Here is a 14,379-nt window from a genome sequence, read left to right as displayed (position 1 = left end):
CTCTTTGTCACCTGAGCAAAGCTGGATACCTGGAGCGAAAGGATGCCTAGTTCTAGAAAGCGTAGCGCTTCTTAAGACCTACCAAGTTGGTTGCAGAACCGGTGGCCTAGTCCCAGTCCTAGCGATGTTTTTGTATCCCTTGGGCTGCGCTTTCAGGGCTGTAAGCATATGTTTATGTCCCAACACCGTAGCAGCCGCAGAACAGCGAGTAAAGAGACAGCAGCATATCCTTGCTTTTTGTTGCCAGTTTTCTTATAGCAGCACTCGGTAACAGCGGCTCGAGACAATCGCTTCCTTTGGCAAAAGCGTAACGGTTGCCGGAGCAGACCTGTCACCGTAGCACAGGGATATGTGGGATGCATGTGCACTAGCGTGTCCTGTTAAATTGCAATTTGCTGGGTGCAAATTGGCAGGTGTTCGTGGAGGGCCTTCGGGACACGCTGACCTTCCGTGGGTGCTGTGCCCTGGTGCGTAGCCGGCCATGCGGCGGCCCAGCGGTAGCTCTGTAATGAGGATGCCATTCGTATGCACTTCCATTGGTTCTGAGGGGGTTTCTTTTTCACACAGCTGCTTCTAAACAAAAGTCCAGCAGTCATTTGCCAACAAACAACCAGGATGTACAGGGTTACATCACCAATCAGTCTCCAGAGAGCATTGTAGAAGAGGCTCAGGGCAAGTTGACAGAGCTGGAGCAGAGGATAAAAGAAGCCATAGAGAAGAACGCTCAGCTGCAGTCCCTGGAATTGGCACACGCTGACCAGCTCACCAAAGAGAAGATTGAGGAGCTGAACAAAACGAGAGAGGAACAAATTCAGAAGAAACAAAAGATTTTGGAGGAACTGCAGAAAGTGGAGCGAGAGTTACAGCTGAAAACTCAGCAGCAGCTAAAAAAGCAATATCTAGAGGTAAAAGCGCAAAGAATTCAGCTCCAGCAGCAGCAGCAACAGCAGTCTTGCCAGCATCTGGGACTACTGACTCCCGTTGGGGTAGGAGAACAACTCTCAGAGGGAGACTATGCACGATTGCAGCAAGTGGACCCCATCTTGCTTAAAGATGACCCTCAGCAAGCTGCTGCGCAGACGGGTTTTGCACCAATTCAGCCTCTGGCCATGCCACAAGCTTTGCCTCTGGCAGCAGGTTCCTTACCTCCAGGGTCCATCGCAAATCTTACAGAACTGCAAGGTGTTATAGTTGGACAGCCAGTGCTGGGCCAAGCACAACTTGCAGGGCTGGGGCAAGGAATACTGACAGAAACACAGCAAGGGTTAATGGTAGCCAGCCCTGCTCAGACGCTCAATGACACGCTGGATGACATCATGGCAGGTGGGTTTACATTGTTACGGGCAGGTATAATATTTGCTTGACCAGTTGAGGGGATGTCCACTTCTTTTTGTGTGTGTGTGTGTGTGTGTGTGTGTGTTTGTGTATTCCCACGAGCTCTACAGCAAGCACCACTCGCCCTCTGATCCCTGTCTCGGGGAGCTGGGAAAACTAGCTTTTAACTTTCCAATTTGCAGCGTGAGCTAACCGGTGCCTGTTGGTCAGGTTGGTATGGTGGAGCAGCTTTTTTAACTCATTATAGTTTGGGGAAGCACGTGCTCGAGTTCATGTGGTAGCTCTATTTTGGCCTAGCCTGTAAAGTGTGAGGGACTTGTGGGTTTATCTTGAGAATAAGAGCTGCTCCAGTTGGCTTTCTGTGGTCTACATATTGAAAGCTTTTCCTTCTGCTTGGAAAAATAAAAGGTGATAATCCTATGGCTTTTTGAAACATCTACTCATAAAAATGGCTGCCAGCAGAAAACACGTTTAGCATTACCAAATTCTTGATCTCTCTTCAGAGAGTCCTTTACCCAGCGATGTGAATGCTCTGAGGCCTTAAGCAGTGAAATAGAAGAATGAAGCGGCTCTTAAATGCGAGTTGTCACTGTTGTTGTAGTTTACACCTCGCTCGGTTGTGCTGCATCCCCTTTCCGTGCTAAAGCAGTCACTGAAGTAGTCCTTAGGCTGAACACAGATGATCAGGTAGGACACAGTCTTTAAAAAATGTCACCTGATGAAAAAGCACCAAGATGCTCTTGGTTAAGCCGATGCACAGTCCTTTTTAGGATTTTTAGGTGCTGCCTGTGAGACCAAGTCTGCTTTGCAAAGCAGGATTTGTGCCAGAGGGCAAGCAGGCCCCCAGGAAGGTGTTAACCTGGAGCTGGTCCTGCGTGTACTGCAGGACTCGGGGGTTCAGCAGTAGTACAGGGGCAGTGGAAGGTGTGGTGAACAATTAAAACTACCAGGTGGTGATTTATTCAAGTACTTGGAACACCACTTTTTGAAATGAGACACCTGATGAGTGACTTTGTGTCCAGGCAAAGCTTCATTGAAGATGACAGAAACTTTTTTGCTGTAAATCTTGTGTTAGAATTGAAGCGTAGATGTAAAGATTGGAAATGGATAAAAATACAAATGTATGTATGAAAATGTAGATAAAATGAGATATGTCATGCACTAACAGTAAAGATTCCTCTAGTGGAACTGCTGGGGTACAGGACAAGGCGAATTTAAATGCAGGGATGATTTGAGTTCTTGGTAACTTATAAAGAATCTGTGCAATGCACCTGAGTTGTGTTTAAGTTAAAGTATAAGTTAAACCTGGAGTTAGAACGTTTGGGACACGTGTTTAACTGCATGTCACATGAGGAGAAGGTGCCATTTCAGGTCACCTGCCACATACCCACACACCTGTGCGTGCCTTTTTGGGCAGTCAGGTATTTCCAGCGTGAATTGAAGTGAATATTTTGGTACTGCTCAGTTCCACTTGTGTTAGCACTTGCAGTTGTGAAGGAAGTCTGAATTCATTTTCTGTCAAGTGCCAGATCATAGGGTGTTTTTTTTTTTTAAGCAAGAACAGCCACAGGCCTGAGTACAGTGCACAAATCACAGTTTAGTGTGGAGCTGAAATGGGCTCTGTGTAAGACAGAACATTTAAGTAGCGGCTAAATATTTGGAAAAGAACTCCGTGTACTGCTCTAAGAGAAGCTTCTAGAGTATTCTTACGGATTTAAATTCTTGTTTTTTTCGAGTTTAGTTGCACTGCAGAGCTGTGTTTACAGCACCAGTTACAGAAACAAAGCTTCACCTTGACCGTGCAAGCTTGATTTCATGTGCATCTCTGTGCTTAATTATTTGAAAACAATGAATAAGTCGTAAGTAATAGTTCATTTTTTACCTTTGGGCTCCTTTGTGATCCTGCTGGAGTTGAGGACAAGCGAAAGGCTTGCTCTTGAGCTTCAGATGTCAGGCAAGTTTTTTGCTTGCTGTGAGGCTCGTAAAAAAAGTAGTATTTTTTTAGGGTTAGTTGTGGAAGTCTTGTATAAAAACACTTAAGTGGCGTGGTAAAGAGCTAAAGAGAAAAACCACCTTGTTTTTAATAGCAAGATTTCTATGAAGTAGAGACTATTCCAAGGATTATTGAAGGATTATTCCACAGAGCTTCTCAGAGAACTTCCAAGAGTCTGGAAGCACCTGATAAAATACATTCCTGGAAGCTGCCTTGTGGGTTGAGTCAGTTGGAAATGCAGCTGTCTCGGTTAACACGTGAGAAAGTGTCTGCCTTGGCTGTAAGCTTTTCACAGAGACTCAATACTGAAAAAAATAACAGTAAAGTGCCAGCATCCCGGGAAAATCAGGTTGTATCCCACCTGGGACCTGAGCCAGGAGCTGGTTTCATGTGGGGCTGCCCTGCCTTAGGATGCCTTGCACTCTTAGCTAATAACCACCAATACTGCAGGTGTGGAATGGTTCTCAGGCTTCTTCCCTGGAGCCCTCCTTGCGCAGCAGCAGCGCTGTGTTTGTGTTGGAATTGAGAGCATGGGCTGTTACAGTCACAGGCATGTTCTGCACCTCAAGTGCAGATCTGTAGTGATTTTAGTGCTGTGTGGCAGGGACACAGCTTGTAGTAACTGAGGATGCTACAGAGAGATTGGGGCAGAGAAGGAACTGATGTGGAGCAAGCCTATAGAGTTGGCTTGAAACCAGTTGGAAAAAGCTGAGATGTCTCAGGCATTTCTTGTGTTATTTTATTCCGTCCCTCATCTTGGCTTATTGCTGTGTAATGTGGAGCAGTTTTTATCTGTCTGCTGTTGGCATTACAGGACACAAGGAATCAGTGCATCAGGCCAAGGCTGTGCCCACAGCAAGGCAGCACTTGTGGGACATGGGATGCCCACACGAGGAGAAGCGGGATTACAAGGGTGAGAGCGAAGGGCATGGAGGAGGAGGTAGCTGTTCTCAGGGTGTCCTCTCTGCATTTGAGCTAAGAGAGAGTTGAGGTATGGCCAGAAGAAAATAAAGATAAAGAGCAGTGCTGTTGCAAGTATCAGTAAGCTCAAAACTGATTGTCTGATACCCCAGCAAAGGACTGAAACTGGAGTAGTCAAGCGGTGCTTGGTGATGTCTTCCCACCAAGAAGCTTGATTGAGGTGTAGTTGCTCCTGTACCAAGTCATGCACATATTAAAATATTCCAATAGTGACCTAACTTGGAAGGCTTGGTTATCCCAGGTATGAGCTAATAATGTTTCCATGGTGAAATACAGACTTGGGTTCACTTTGCCACTAGTCCAGTAGAGTAGGGCAAGGAGCAGAGTGCAAAGATAAATATTTGACTGTCAGTGTGTTTAGTGTGTATAATCAAGCTAGTTGGTTTCTCTTCTCAGTGCTCAAGACTGCTGTGAAAAACTTCTGGGTTATTGAAAACTTGGAATGTTTTAGTTTGGGCGCCGTAAAAATACTGTTCATCACCCTTGGCATGTTCATTAGAAATTTGAACTCCACACAGGTGATGTTGAAATAAATATAATCCAAGTGATTATATATGAATAAGTGATTCATAAAAATGAATATTGTGTCCGAGTGAATTGTGCAGTAGGTATGTGAACTGAATTTGTGAATTATTGCTGAAGCACACATCTTTCTTTTATGGGTTTGTTTGTTTGTTTTGTATTTGGGGGAGTGTGATTGGGGATTATTTTTTTTTTTTTTTGGTTTTTCTTCCCCTCACTGCAAATGTAAGAAATAGACTTTACCTGAACTGAAAACTTCTTAATTAACTTGATTTTTTTTTTAGCCTGAGAATTTACTAATGTCTCCTGTAATAGAGAAGATGTTTCCCAGTCCCCTTTTTGGCACTTGAGCAGGAATTCTTAGAAACTGTCTAAAATTCGTGTGATTTTTGACTTCATGTCAAAATATTTTGGCATATCTTCAGTATGTTAATTTTAATCCATACCTAGTGTGATTTGTGAGATAAGTTTTAAAAAGGCAATCAAAGATATAGATTAAGGGAGCTGGAATTCTGAATTCTGACTTACTTTTAAATATAAAGTTAATGATAATTTCTGTGTTAGAAGCTGAGGGTTCTCTGCTTCTCCCGGTGCCATTTATTAGCTTCTTTGCTGGGATTTTGTGTAGGAAATGCAGAAGTGAAATTAGTTATGGGTGTAAAATACAGCTGCCTTGCAGAGGTGGGAGCGCACATCCAGGCCTGTTAGGATACAGGTTTTGTGGCATCAGTTGGAAAAGTGTTTCGTTTTGCAGTTTAAAGTGCTTTTGTCAAGCGGACAGAAGTGTGTGGTGCTTCACTTTGTCCTTTGCTGCTACACCCGAGAAACAGCTGGAGAAACACTGGAGAAGGGGCAGGGAGAAAAAAACCCCACTGAGTTCTTCTGAGGAAAAGTAGGAAAATGGGTGTTTTCCCCAAAAGCTGCTTCAGACTGAAGTTCGCTCTGTACTTGCAAACACCACATGTGTAGGATGAGTTTCAGGGAGCGTGGCAGTCGGTGCTATCTGTGTCGTGTCCATACGCTGTTATCGCTGTAAGTGGTGTTACCTTTGCTTTCCTAACACCTTGACCAAACTCTCTGCAATGTGCTGTACAAAAAAAGCTTCCACTTCTCTGGTTTCAGCAAGTTCTGCCATGTGAGCATCCTGCCCTGTTGCTTTTCTGTTACGTTTATGGTGGGGTGGGGGTGAAGGCTGGACAGACTTCTACATGAAAACATTTAAACTGTTTTAAGAAAAATTGCGTAGATACCCCTTGGTTGGACTTGGTGTGCAGCCCTGCTCCCGAAGGTACGGAGCTCCAGGTCCAATTAACACCTGATTTGCTGTAGTAAGGTTTTGGGTTAAAAAAAAGCCAAAATCATCTTGTGGTGGGCTTTTAGAAAACTTGTCAATCTGATACTCAACTCTTTCTTTGATTGAATACAGTAAACCTTTCTCATAGTTCAAATTCTAAGAGTTAAAGGTTCAAAGGTTGGGCTCAATGTGTGGAATACCTGTATTTGTGGAAAACAACAGTTTTTAAGGAGTTCCATCTGTCAGTGGGAGTTGATGCCACTGCCCCTTTACTGTCACGTTACGCTTGGGAAGTGTTTTGCTTTGACTAAGTGTGGTTCTTCTGTCCAACAGCAGTGAGTGGAAGAGCATCTGCAATGTCAAACACTCCTACCCACAGCATTGCAACCTCAGTGTCCCAACCTCAGACGCCGACTCCGAGTCCCATCATTTCTCCTTCAGCCATGTTGCCCATCTACCCTGCTATAGACATCGATGCCCAGGTGAGCCTGCCACTCTCACAGATGCGCAAAGCTATTTTTTCCTGCATCCTGAATAATTCAGTGGTGGCAAACAGCTCTGTTGTATAATGGATTGGGGTCTGGGGACTGCATTTAGAAAGCCAGAACAGCACCCCCGAGAGTCTCAACCCACTTTCCTCTGTGCTCTCAGCGAAGGAAAAAAAGGTCTCTGAATGACTAAACACTTGTATTTCTTATTCCTTTGTTGTCAGCGTGATTATGAGAAACAGCAGAGTTGTCTACTGACAGAAGTTAAGTGTTTTCTGGCCTGATAGATCCTAAGACAAAAAATAAGCCTGAAAGCACTGCACACTGAGTTTTCGGTTGTGCTTCCAAGTTGTTGGCCAGAGATCACAAATCTCTGTATCAAAGTCTATCAAAGTCAAAAATTGCCATGTATTTTTTAGCAAGAGGAAATAATTCAAGCTCTCGTATCCACTAAGAGAAAGACTTACCTGTATTGGAAATAATTGTTAAAAGGGCAACTTGATGTTGACTTGGAGCTAGTTGGCCATCAGGCAAAAGCATACACATGCTAACTGATATGTATCTGTGCACAGCTCTGGCCTATCTATACATAACATGACTAAGCAGCATGCAGTAGAGGAAGAGCATGAGATTGTTGGGGAGAAAAGGAGAGAAACCTTTGGAAAGTCAGCCCTTGCTGCTTAGTTGCTTGTGTCACATGGCTTGGATTCTGCTGTGTTGAAGCCTTTGGCTGAAGCAGAGTGCTGAGAGTTAAAGATGGAATTCTTACCTTCATTGCACCATCTAAAGGTCACAGTCAAGCTGTGGTCAGAGTTAATCTGGCTAGCAGAGCACAGATGAGAGCTCACTACTTGAAGAATCTCAGTGCTTGTCATGATTTCTCCTTCAATCTCCCAGCAGAGCTGCCTTGAGAGGTGGAATCCTCTCAAGAAGGCAGCTGTCAAGGGGGGCATCCATAAACATGCCCTTGGCTTATAGAAGCTTTTTGTTTTGCCATGGGTATAGTTTTGTTTTGGTTAAAGCACAGTAACAGGGGTTGTGCTTGAAAAAGCCAGTATTTATCTCGTGTGTATGTCTGTTTGGTTTAGACTGAGAGTAACCATGACACAGCCTTGACACTGGCTTGTGCTGGTGGCCATGAAGAACTGGTACAGACCCTGCTGGAGAGAGGAGCCAACATTGAGCACAGGGACAAGAAAGGTGGGTATCTCACCGTGGCAGTACAAACCCTGTCTGCTCTGCCAGTGTGTCGCACTGAATAAATCCCCAGTAAGCCTAGACTTGATGTGAAACCTGTAGGCTTGTTTTGCTGGTGCTTTAACTCATGTCATGCTTTCTGTTTCAGGGTTTACTCCACTTATTTTGGCTGCTACAGCCGGCCATGTGGGTGTTGTGGAAATCTTACTGGATAATGGAGCTGATATTGAAGCCCAGTCTGAGAGAACCAAGGACACTCCCTTGTCTTTGGCTTGTTCAGGAGGGAGGCAAGAGGTAGAGTAAACCTTAAACCTTCAGAAGCAGTGTGTGAGTGACAGACTATGTCAGTACAGTGCAAGAATGTTCCAGAAGAGATTCAGTCACACGGGATGTGCGTTTAAAAAAAGATGCAAAGAGCTTCACATTTTCCAATTTAGACATTACAACGTGTCTCATGTAGATTGCTTTTTCTCTTCTGATAACTGGACCGGTGCTGTGCAGGTGTCCTTGTGAGTGCAGTCATTAGTGCCCCATTATGGGACTTGTACCAGCATAATTAGATGGGCATAAGGAAGTGAATGCCATGAGTGTTCTTGCTGAGAGTCAGGAGTTAGACACAAATGGGTTCCATGGACGAGCCTTATCATAGTTTTTGGGGGAAGAAAAAGGGGGAAAAGCTGGGCTTTGGGCAGCAGAGATGGTGTCAGAACATCCTCCTGCCCAAATTTTTGGGTTTGACAGTATATTTGTTGAGTGATTTAGTGGGAAAACCTTCTGATTGAGAATTGAACAGATCTCATCTGAACTTCTTAATGCCTAAAACTTGAAAGTGTGGAAAATTTAACATTGCACTGGAGGTGACCCCATGGATTTTCACCTCAGTGTACACTGTGATTTTAAGTTGCTAGACAGTTGAGTTTCTTGTCAAGTCCTCTGCAGGAGAGGACAAAAAGCAGGAGTACTTTGTACACCGTATTGAAACCGAATCTCTGCGTCTGGCAGGCTTTAAAGACAGCAGAAATAATCGTGAGGAGACCTGCTTTTTCTTACTCTGCTGTTGAATTTGGTATTCTCCTGAGCAGTCATGATAGATTTGTTTTTTTAAAGGAAGTTTTACAGTGGCTTTGGGAACACAGGTGTGGCCTCATCCGGTCATGAAGGCAAGGGGTATAGCAAAGCACCTGATGAAAGCAGCTTTCTTTCCATTGACATCTTCCAACAGAATATCTAGGTCTAAAAAGCATTTGTCTTGGATAGATTTGCAAGTCTGGGGGCAAACCAGATGTTATTTGTTGAAACCCTGCAGGTGGTGGAGTTGCTGCTAGCTCGAGGGGCAAACAAGGAGCACAGGAATGTGTCTGATTACACACCTTTGAGCCTCGCCGCCTCAGGTGGCTACGTGAACATTATCAAGATTCTGCTGAATGCTGGGGCAGAAATCAATTCCAGGCAAGTTCCCTTTACAGCCCTTATCTCGTGTGCTCGGGTGTGAGTTAGGTGAGGAAAGTGTGTGTGTGTGTGTGTTTTCTCTGCGTAGTTTTCTCTGTGTGTGTGCATTTATGCCATGCTCTTGCACCCATTGGGGGGTGGAAAACAGCTCAGGTGTGAGCTGCAAGGGTACAAGGAAATTGCCAAGCACAGGTTATAGGTTGTAAGCACACCTCATAAGAGATACCCTTCAATGTGAAGCAATCAAAAAGCAACATGCATGGTGTCTCTAAGCAGAAATACTTGTCCTAAACGTTGCTGCTGTGGAGAACCTTTTGTAGGTTCAGTAGAAGTTGGTATGCAGCTGATTTTTCAGTCTTGTGTAAGTACTCTGCCTTCATTAGTTTATTACAATCACGTTTCTGAAATGGCTTTTATAACAGTTTTGGTTTTTTCTTTCTTCTCTTTCAGAACTGGTAGCAAATTGGGCATTTCTCCCTTGATGCTGGCAGCCATGAACGGGCACACTGCTGCTGTCAAGCTGTTACTGGACATGGGCTCTGATATAAATGCCCAGATCGAGACCAACAGGAATACAGCTCTGACTCTGGCCTGTTTCCAAGGAAGAACTGAGGTGGTCAGCCTGCTGCTTGATAGAAAAGCTAACGTGGAGCACAGAGCCAAGGTAAAGAGCCAACAGCTGGAGGGGTCTCCAGAGAGAGGTGCTTGAAAGTCATGGTGTCTTTGTTATTCCCTGGTTTTCTTGCCTTTGTGCAAGTCAGCATCTCTAGTTCAGTTCTCTGGTCCAGTTAACTGAACTGAACCAGATACCGTATAGAAAAAAATGGCTGCATTTATTTAGGTTTTGGTGGTTGCAAAGCTCATCACAAAATGTGTTTCTTCAGAAAAGTGTTGATTCATCTTGAGGTGCTTACAGGTTGTAAGGACAGTAATCTGTTGTGTTTGTAAGTAAATTGTGTGTCTCAGGTAAGGCACTCAGCCCCCCACTAAGGGCTGCTTTCTCCTGCTTGCCTGTCCAGACCGGTCTCACGCCGTTAATGGAAGCGGCTTCCGGGGGATATGCGGAAGTGGGCAGGGTCCTGCTGGACAAAGGTGCAGATGTCAACGCTCCCCCGGTACCTTCATCCAGAGATACAGCTTTAACCATTGCAGCAGACAAAGGGCACTACAAGTTCTGTGAGCTCCTCATTAGCAGGTACAGTGTTTGCAAGTGAGCAGCTTGAATAAAAGCATGGCTGTGTTTAGGATTCATTTTCCCAATATACAACAGTATTCCCAAATATCCAGTAAATGGGAAGGGTTCTGTGTGTCTGTTGGCTTTTAATACACAATTTAATTCATCCCAAGTACTCAAGTTCTTCTTGGGATCAGAGTGCTTCCTTTGGCCTGAATAATGCAGGGTTTGATGGAAGGTGTTTGGTTTTGTAGGGGAGCTCACATCGATGTGCGGAACAAGAAGGGGAATACTCCCCTGTGGCTGGCAGCAAATGGGGGCCATCTTGATGTTGTCCAGCTGCTGGTCCAGGCTGGAGCTGACGTGGATGCAGCTGATAACAGGAAAATAACTCCCCTCATGGCAGCCTTCCGAAAGGTAGAGTGTGAAATTCAGTTTGGCTCTTAGCTGGCATTGCTCATCCCTACATAGCTGTTAGAAGTAAAACATACTGACAGAAGCTACATATTTATTAGTATGTCAGTTAATTTGGATACTTGGCATTGAATCTTCAGAAACAGGTATGTGTGTCACCTGTGTGACATCTGTGCTCAGCTGTAATTGCAATTTGCTTTATAGGCAATGTGGTGTTGCTGGTTCTGGTGTGTGTGGGGGGTGGAAATTGCAGTGTGTTTCTGTGTGACATAACTGGGGGGAAGTAGGGTTGGCTCCTTCTGCAAGAGAGGATGAGGACTTGGGTCAAGAGAAGTGCATTTGAGCCTACAGGTGATTTCTGTTAGTAAGGGAGTGTGGTTGAGGTGTTGCAGTACTGGAAACATTGCAAATGACTGTAGCAGCCCGTAGCTGTTAAGGGGTTATAGATGGGTGTCTGAAAACAGCCCCAAAACAGGCAGAAGTTTGTGTAAGTACTTCCGGAGCAAGGGCAACCTGACGAGAGGTAGTTACTTGCCTTCTCTTGTCAGAAATGTGCAAGTGTGGGCCTCACTGGTTCAGAAGGTGAGAAAGAGCTCAAAAAAGTGTTGAGAGCCTCATGTGTTCAAGAAGTTGCAAATTACTATTTTGCAAGGAGTGCTGAAGTGTTTTTCAGTAAGCCAGAGGCAGCTGGTCTGACAGAAAATGTTGTCCTTGAAATTTGTTTTGCAGGGTCATGTGAAAGTGGTGCGTTACCTGGTGAAAGAGGTAAACCAGTTCCCGTCAGACTCGGAGTGCATGAGATACATAGCAACCATTACTGATAAGGTAAGATGGGGGGCAAGGAGATACTTGAGAGGGAGCAGTGGTGTGTCTCAGCTTCAGACACCGTGTTAGCAATTCTCTTCAGCTCATTGGCCACCAGCTTTCAGCCAGAGCACCAGTCCCACTGGTGTTTTTGAGGAAAAACAGCAGGAAATGAGGCCATTTGGAACTTTGTACTCTGTGCTTTGTCATTTCAGGAGATGCTGAAGAAGTGCCACCTGTGCATGGAGTCAATCGTTCAAGCCAAAGATAGACAGGCTGCGGAAGCCAACAAAAACGCAAGCATTCTGCTGGAAGAACTGGACCTGGAGAAGGCAAGTGGAAAGACTTGCAGTTGGGAATATTTCTCTCTTAAAATTCCAATTTCACTTGGCTTCAGGATGATAAGGTTGGTGAAAGCAGTTACTGGGGTATAGGATTGTGTGCAGTCACCGTAATTGGAGTGTCTAGAGCTGAGCACCTTGTTGTTCTCAGGTAATCTTTGAACTCAGCTGTTCTTCAGGGACATTGGATCAAGAAATGCACATATGTAGCTATTTCCTCTGTACCAAAAGAAGGATTTCTGAATATGATTAGTGAAAAAAAATGAGTGTGGCATCTTCTAGTCTGAGTCACATGGATCTTGGGTCTAACCCCTATTTTGTGTTCTGATCATTAAAAAAAATAAATTTAATTTAGTAAAAGTCATAGTATTGTAATAGAAATAAAGCAGCAAAGTCCAAGGAAATAAAAAGCATTTGGATTTCTTGAAATGCGTGGGACATCTTGTAATGTTGTTCCATGCTCTTGACTTGTAGCTAAGGGAAGAAAGCAGGAGACTGGCTCTGGCTGCCAAAAGGGAGAAGAGAAAAGAGAAAAGGAGGAAGAAAAAAGAAGAACAAAGGCGAAAACTAGAAGAAATAGAAGCAAAAAATAAAGAGAACTTTGAACTTCAAGCTGCTCAGGAGAAAGAGAAGTTAAAAGCTGAAGGTGATTACTGCAATTATTCCAAGAAAAGAATGAAATTCGGTATGAGCTGGTATGACATCTGTAATAGATTTATGGATGTCTCATAGTCAAGGGTTTTGTGTGCTTCTTGGAGCTTTGTAAAGAAGTTAGTCCTAAAGTTGCTTGATAGGACAGGTGTGGTTTGGAGAGCAGAATACTCAGGTTTCCTCAGACCAGCTAAATGACTCCTGCTTTTTCTTTACTCCTCTGTCAGATGATCCCGAGGTCCCAATGGAGCCTCCCAGTGCTACCACCACCACCACCATAGGTATATCTGCAACCTGGACAACGTTAGCAGGGTCTCATGGGAAGAGGAATAACACCATCACCACAACAAGCTCCAAGAGGAAAAACAGGAAAAACAAAGTAACCCCTGACAACGTTCAGATTATATTTGATGATCAGCTTCCCATCTCCTATAGCCAACCTGAGAAGGTGAATGGGGAATCCAAGAGCAGCAGCACTAGTGAGAGTGGTGACAGTGACAACATGAGGATCTCCAGCTGTAGCGATGAGAGCAGCAATAGCAACAGCAGCCACAAAAGTGACAATCATTCCTCCACAGCTGTCACTAACACACAGAGCAACAAAAAGCAACCGTCAGTGCTCGTCACTTGTCCCAAGGATGAGAGGAAAGCAGTCCCTGGCAAGTCATCCATCAAGTAAGTTCCTGTGGCCATGGATGCCAAGTGCAAGTCATCCTTTTCTTCTCCCCCAAGTAATGACAGCGTTTCATTCCTTTTGCAGGTTGTCTGAAGTTATTAATGAGGTGACGAGTAATTCCTTGTCTACTTGCACAAAATCCGCTCCTTCTCCCCTTTCTTCTCCAAATGGAAAGCTAACCATCGCCAGTCCTAAACGTGGTCAGAAAAGGGAAGAAGGTTGGAAGGAAGTTGTGAGAAGGTAAGCAAAATAATTCCCCTACCTCCCTTCGATGCTGTCCTTTGCATAGCCTTCCTTGGAGTTACTGAATGACCTTCTTAGTGGGTTTGAGCTCTCACAAAGTTGCTGCTGCACAGGTTGAATCAGAAGATACAGTGTTCTTCTGACCAGCCTGCCCACAGCTTCTTGCCACGGAAGTGTTTCCTACTTAATATTGTTTCTTTTTTATATAGATCCAAGAAGGTTTCTGTCCCATCAACTGTGATTTCCAGAGTTATTGGCAGAGGAGGATGCAACATCAATGCGATCCGGGAGTGCACGGGAGCGCACATAGACATTGACAAACAGAAGGATAAAACTGGAGACCGAATCATCACAATAAGGTGAGCAGGATTCTGCATTGGCTCCGTCCTGTGGGTGTTTTCTCCTTGTGGAATGTTTGTCTGCATAGGAAAATGAAAGGCTTGATCTTGGAAGATCCCTTGAAAGCAGGGGAGATGAATGGGGTGGGGAAACAGAGTACAACCACCAGCAGGTGCACGAGACAGTTTGTGAGATGAGGTTATGTAGCACTTAGAAGTGTAGGGATTCTGTGTTTGGGCTTGTTAGTACGTACAAAGTGAATGAAATATGAAGGACTATTTAGAGAAGCAATGTTTTGTCCATGTGAATGTTTGGGGATTTTGAGTATTCAACTTGAACTTCTTGAGTAATTGTCAGCAGCAGGACTGTGCCAAGCTCAGATTTTGGATGGAGTTATTTTCCTGTTTGTGTTAAGGTGGTAGAAGATAGTCTGGATTGTGTGTGGGAGGTCTTTGGCTCTGATGTGTGTAAATGCTCG

At 44.5% G+C, this 14,379-nt stretch overlaps 1 protein-coding gene across 9 annotated transcripts in view; it reads left to right on the top strand.

Annotated features, from left to right (window-relative positions):
- The window catches only part of ANKRD17 (ankyrin repeat domain 17), a 69,490-nt gene that overhangs the window by 47,655 nt on the left and 7,456 nt on the right, over positions 1 to 14,379 (top strand). For 3 of the 9 annotated variants that reach the window (XM_088057141.1, XM_014260377.2, XM_088057140.1), the window contains 14 exons: positions 568 to 1,323; positions 6,459 to 6,607; positions 7,702 to 7,813; positions 7,959 to 8,104; positions 9,117 to 9,259; positions 9,710 to 9,923; positions 10,279 to 10,454; positions 10,688 to 10,850; positions 11,577 to 11,672; positions 11,867 to 11,983; positions 12,467 to 12,677; positions 12,871 to 13,318; positions 13,404 to 13,559; positions 13,772 to 13,921. In XM_088057141.1, coding sequence (XP_087913267.1) covers positions 568 to 1,323; positions 6,459 to 6,607; positions 7,702 to 7,813; positions 7,959 to 8,104; positions 9,117 to 9,259; positions 9,710 to 9,923; positions 10,279 to 10,454; positions 10,688 to 10,850; positions 11,577 to 11,672; positions 11,867 to 11,983; positions 12,467 to 12,677; positions 12,871 to 13,318; positions 13,404 to 13,559; positions 13,772 to 13,921 — 3,037 coding nt within the window. The remainder of the gene's footprint in view (positions 1 to 567; positions 1,324 to 6,458; positions 6,608 to 7,701; positions 7,814 to 7,958; positions 8,105 to 9,116; positions 9,260 to 9,709; positions 9,924 to 10,278; positions 10,455 to 10,687; positions 10,851 to 11,576; positions 11,673 to 11,866; positions 11,984 to 12,466; positions 12,678 to 12,870; positions 13,319 to 13,403; positions 13,560 to 13,771; positions 13,922 to 14,379) is intronic. The other 6 variants (XM_014260378.2, XM_088057136.1, XM_088057135.1 and 3 more) reach the window with 6 other exon arrangements.

Source organism: Pseudopodoces humilis, chromosome 6 (genome assembly GCF_049639895.1).
Source record: "Pseudopodoces humilis isolate 2021_Gansu_Grassland_sample_001 chromosome 6, ASM4963989v1, whole genome shotgun sequence".
Classification (NCBI taxonomy): Eukaryota; Metazoa; Chordata; class Aves; order Passeriformes; family Paridae; genus Pseudopodoces; species Pseudopodoces humilis.
Note: the sequence above shows the minus strand (reverse complement) of the source record. Positions and strands in the feature narration are given on the sequence as shown.